This window comes from Cebus imitator, unplaced genomic scaffold, assembly GCF_001604975.1.
Source record: "Cebus imitator isolate Cc_AM_T3 unplaced genomic scaffold, Cebus_imitator-1.0 Scaffold213, whole genome shotgun sequence".
Classification (NCBI taxonomy): Eukaryota; Metazoa; Chordata; class Mammalia; order Primates; family Cebidae; genus Cebus; species Cebus imitator.
The window spans coordinates 1,095,342-1,100,435 of NW_016107528.1; the positions used below are offsets into that span (position 1 = coordinate 1,095,342).

Consider the following 5,094-nt stretch of genomic DNA (forward strand, 5'->3'; position numbering starts at 1 on the left):
ATAGAGATGGAGTCTTGCTATATTGCCCAGGCTAGTCTTGAACTCCTGGCCTCAAGTAATTCTCCTGCCTTGGATTCCCAAAGTGGTGAGATTATAGGCATGAGCCATAGCACCCGGCCAATACAAGTGTATTGTTTTATGAGCCCAGGGTCTCATTGCATTACATAGCTTGACCTCAAGCTCCTGGGCTCAGATGATCCTCCTGCCTCCGTGCCACCATGGCTAGCTCCAGTTTAAAACAATATTGATGGCTGGGCCCGACCCCAGAACAATTGAATGAAAATCTAAGAGGTGAGGCCTGGACGTGAGTATTGTTTTTAAAACCTCTTCGGATTATTCCATGGTGCAGACAGGGCTGAAATCAATGTAGTAGGTTACAAGCCGTGTCAGTAGAGACAAAGAATATGGGAGCTTCCAGGTAGCTGAACACGTGGAGGTTTCTGGAGGGTGGCACACCGAGAGAGGGCATGAAGCTCCGTGTTTGTTCCCCCATACCTTGCCCTACCTGTCTCTTTATCTGTATCCTTTGCAATATCATTTATACTCTGGTGCCACATGCATCCCAGGCCTAGGGAATCAAAGCCCAGTGGTGTTGAGGTGACGATACAGAAAATGCCTGCATCTGGTGCCACTTTCAGCCAGCTGAGAACCAATACATGGGGAGCGTCCTGGGAGCCCAGCCAGGTTCCTTTGGGGCCACTGCTACAGTGGTGACCCTGACCAGCCAGAGGCCAGCCCCAGGGTATGGAGTCCTGGCAGCTATAAAACTGGTAAATATAAAAAAAGAGAAAGAATATGAAGGCATGGATATAATAACTAAGTTTCCATGGAGAAAATCAGGAACCCTAATAAAAATGACTATCTCTTCCAATTACATAGGACATTCCATATCACTGTCATATGCATGGTCTCATTCTGACACCAAAGATATCCTTATCAGTTAAGCCAACCCAAGGTTATTAATGCAAACTCAAATCTTCAGAGTTGACTAGGTTGTTCTTATGATTTTGCCAAAGTGCCTCTTAGGGGATAAGAACAGGGATTCCCACCCTGTGAGAGCCCAAAGGGGATCTGGGAATCTGTTGTTTTACAATCACTGCTGGTGACTGCATTGCAAGGCCAGGTCTAAGACAGCAGCTCTACACTGAGGCTGGGGTGGTGGAAGGGGGATGCATGTCAGTCAGAATTACTTGGGGAGGTTTTTCAAAATGCACATGCATCCCAGATCTAGGGAATCAGAATGTAGTGGTGTGGAGGTGACTATGTAGAAAATGCCTGCCTCTGGTGCCCCTTTCATCTCAGCTGAGAAATAACACATGGGGAGCTTCTTGGGAGCCCAGCCAGGTTCCTCTGGGGCCACTGCTACAGTGGTGATCCCTGACCAGCCAGAGGCCAGCCCCAGGGCATGGGGTCCTGGGCAGAGACTGGCAGTGATGGGGCGGGCAGGTGATTAGATCCTGAAAGTATGTAGGAGGGTGCTATGGGCAGGTAGAGATGATAAGACAAGCTTTGCTCACTGCATAGCTTTGCCCAGGGCTGCCCCTGGTGCAGAGAAACTGAAGCCACGGTTGGGGGGATGAAAACAGAGCAGTTTCTAGATCACTTCTGTTTTCCCCTTACATCAGGCACACATGTCAATCCTGAAAGTCCCAGGTGCCCACTTCTGCTGTACTTGGCACATAGAAATGCTGACTGAAACCACAGTCAGGGCAGCAGAAACTGCTCTCACAGAGTCCTGGCAGCAGCTCAAACAGGTGCCCTTTCTGGGCCAACAGAAATCAACTGTGGGGGTGTCTGTGTTGAAGTCAGAGCGGTACTACTCTCCTCAAAAAAAAGAAGAGATAACTAAGTTAATCATTCCTCTTTAAAATAGAAAGCACTCTGTATATGTTAGTGATTGTTATTTTTTCACCTTATTCTCAGTTTTGCCCTCTCTGGACAATAGATTTATTTAGCCTAATCTGATTGCTTTGGAGGTGTGTACTGACGTAGACTCCCTCATGTGATAGTGATGCAGGATCATGAACCTCTACTTCCACTGTCGGGTGTAGAATTCAGGATTGCCAAATTCAAATGACTCCGCTGGGGAGGATTTGGAAGCAAGGAGAGTCAGAACGTCACGGTTCAAAGACTTTGAAGGCATTTTCCCAGCAATTCTTTGAAGATTTACTCTGGGACACAGTAAGCCGGTAGCAAGCACCGAAATGGAGAGAAAAAGAGAGTGAGAGGGTATGTGTGTGTCTGTGTCTGTGTGTGACACCCAAGGCAGGCTCTGCTTGATATTCTATAACTCCTCCCCTCTGCATCTTGGCAGGGTTTTGCTTCAGTAAGTGGTAGAGCTGAAGAGCTGAAACCTCCATCTATAAAGTTTGACCTACTCAGAAAATTGTCAACACTGCTTTCCACCATTTAAACCTGAGACCAGTCCACTGGTCAATTTCTCACCTGAACTGCCCAGTGAAGAGCTGTTTTAAAGTCTTTATCCACAAGGGTGGGGTCTGCCCCCTTCTTCAGCAGCATTTGGGTGTGTTGAAGCTGGTTGTGGAAAGCCGCCCAGTGGAGTGGTGTCATTCCCTGCAAAACAACAGTCAGAGAGGACGGAGATGAGCACTGCCTCCCAGGAAGAAAACTGGAGCTCACACTTTCTCCCCAGGCCGGGGGGCCATCGCCAGATGCACTGGTTGCTACCTGCTGGTTCATTCATTCCTTCATTTATCTATTCATTCAACAGATATTACACTTCTGCTTTGTGCCAGACAAGCAGGTGTTCAGGATACAAAAGTTAATAAGATAAATGAAATCCTTACCCTCACCGAAATTGCACTTTGGTAAAGGAATCAGCTATTAAATGCGCAAACACAAGTCAAACAATCTTCCAGACTGAGAAATGCTGTGAAGAATGCACATAGGATGCTGGTGAGAGAGTAGCCAAGGGTGGAGGAACTGTTCCAAGCAGGCCTCTATGAGAAGAACCAGTGGAAGAGGACAGCCAGCACCAAGCATGGAGGCAGAGAGTAAGTTAAAGGAAGGCCCCTGTGACTGGAGTCACCCTGGAGTGCAGTTCCCCACCACCAGGGCAGGGACACTGTCTGTTTTACTCTATCTCCAATGCCTAGACTAGAGGCTGGAGAAATCGCTATTGAAGGAATGAATGAGGTAGGAGGGGAAGAAAGCAATGTGAAATGAGATTGGAGAGGGAGGCAGGGGCTGATCCTGGAGGGTGGGATGGGGGATAACTATCTCTGCATAAGGCATTTGGATTTTATTCTAAATTCAGTGGAGAGACAGTGAAGGATTTTAAGCAGGTATTGGGATTATCAGATGTACACTGCTGAGAAGAAATCACTCTGTGGGAGCTTGGAGAACAGAACTAGATGAATGAATCTGGTGAATCCCAGCATCTTTCAGAGTTCAAGGTCATATGGGTTAGATATAATTTAACAGTAAGTGAGCTTACGCTGAGTAATGGTGGCCAAGAAGAGCCAGCGTTATTTGAGAGTATATACGATGAAAAGATTGGCTCTCCTCCTAGCTCACTCATCTCAATTCCATGAAATGTATCTAGAATGAATTAAGATGAAGATGCCTGATAAGGGGGGCAGCTCTGAAGATTCTTTTTTTATGGTTATCTCTGGAGGTAGCATAAAGCTAGGAGACACCACCTTGGCTTTCTCTGTTCCTTCCAGGTACGCTGCATCGAGTAGATGGGCCTCACCCTAGGCAGGAGCACATTAGTAACGGCCCAGAGCTAATATTTAATGATCTAGAGGCATTTATGAGTTCTTACATCTATTGTCTCACTTAATCCTCCAAATAACCTTCTGGAGTAAATATTGTGGTGATGTCTATTACATGTTCACCAAGCTCTGTTTCCTCTTCCTCCAGGGCACACCAACAGATTATTCCCCAGCTTCTTTGCAGATAGGTGCAGCCACATGACTGAGTCCTTGCCGTTGGAAAGTGGACGGAGGAGATGGAAACCTTCTCCAGGCCTGGTCTACAAGAAAAGCCCATGTGGTCCTCCACATCTTCTCTTTTTCCTCATATATCAACAAAATGCAGAGGAGGACAAGGCTCTAGAAGATGCTGCAACCATGTGATTGAAAAGCCTGGGTTTCTGATTGATGAGAGAGAACAGGACCACCCTGCCAAACAGCACTAGACTATGATATGAGGAAGAAATAAGCATTTATTGCGTCAGACTACTGAGATTTCGAGTAGTTTGCTACAGCAGTTAGCCAGCTCTGACAGGTGCGATTGCCTTCTTATTTTATAGAAGAGGAAGCTGAGCTCTAGAGAAATTCCCTAGTGTGTAAGTGGGCATGGAACTGACTCTAGGGTTTGAGGTTTGTGAGACAGTGGAATTAGAATGTTAAATCCCCTCAAACAGTTCCATATTTTAAACCCTCATATTGTGGTTTGCTTTCAGGTTTCAAGCTTCAAGTGTCATATGACAATGAACGTCCAGAGATACCCTTGAGGATATTTCAAGAAACTGGTTCCATATGAAAAAGAATCCTGGTCTAAAAGCAATGGAACTTCTTATTCTTTTTTTTTTTTTTTTTTTTTTTTGGAGTCTCACTCTGTCACCCAGGCTGGAATGCAGTGGCACCATCTCGGCTCACTGCAGCCTCCGCCCCTCCCCAGGATTCAAACGATTCTCTTGCCCAACCTCCTGAGTAGCTGGGATTACAGGTGCCTGTGCCCGGCTGATTTTTGTATTTTTAGTAGAGATGGGGGTTTCAACATCTTGGCCAGGCTGGTCTTGAACTCCAGAACTCACGATCCACCCACCTTGGCCTCTTAAAGTGCTGGGATTACAGGCGTGAGCCACTGCACCTGGCCCAGAACTTCTTATTCTTATTCCAATAGCTGAATATTTACTTGGAAATCAGAATAGCTCAGTGCATTCTAATTGGTTGTCTTCATTTTTAGCTGGGCACGCTGGAGTTAGAAATCTAACACAAGGGGACCGGGCGTGGTGGCTCACACCTGTAATCCGACCACTCTGGAGGCCAAGGAGGGGGGATCACCTGAGGTCGGGAGTTCAAGACCAGCCTGACCAACATGGTGAAACCCTGTCTTATGAAAAAA

The 5,094-nt window shown here is 46.6% G+C and overlaps 1 protein-coding gene across 1 annotated transcript in view; it reads right to left on the reverse strand.

Moving 5' to 3' along the window:
• The window catches only part of ANKRD55 (ankyrin repeat domain 55), a 131,363-nt gene that overhangs the window by 41,433 nt on the left and 84,836 nt on the right, over positions 1-5,094 (reverse strand). The window contains exon 7 of the mRNA XM_017548687.2: positions 2,446-2,574. Coding sequence (XP_017404176.1) covers positions 2,446-2,574 — 129 coding nt within the window. The remainder of the gene's footprint in view (positions 1-2,445; positions 2,575-5,094) is intronic.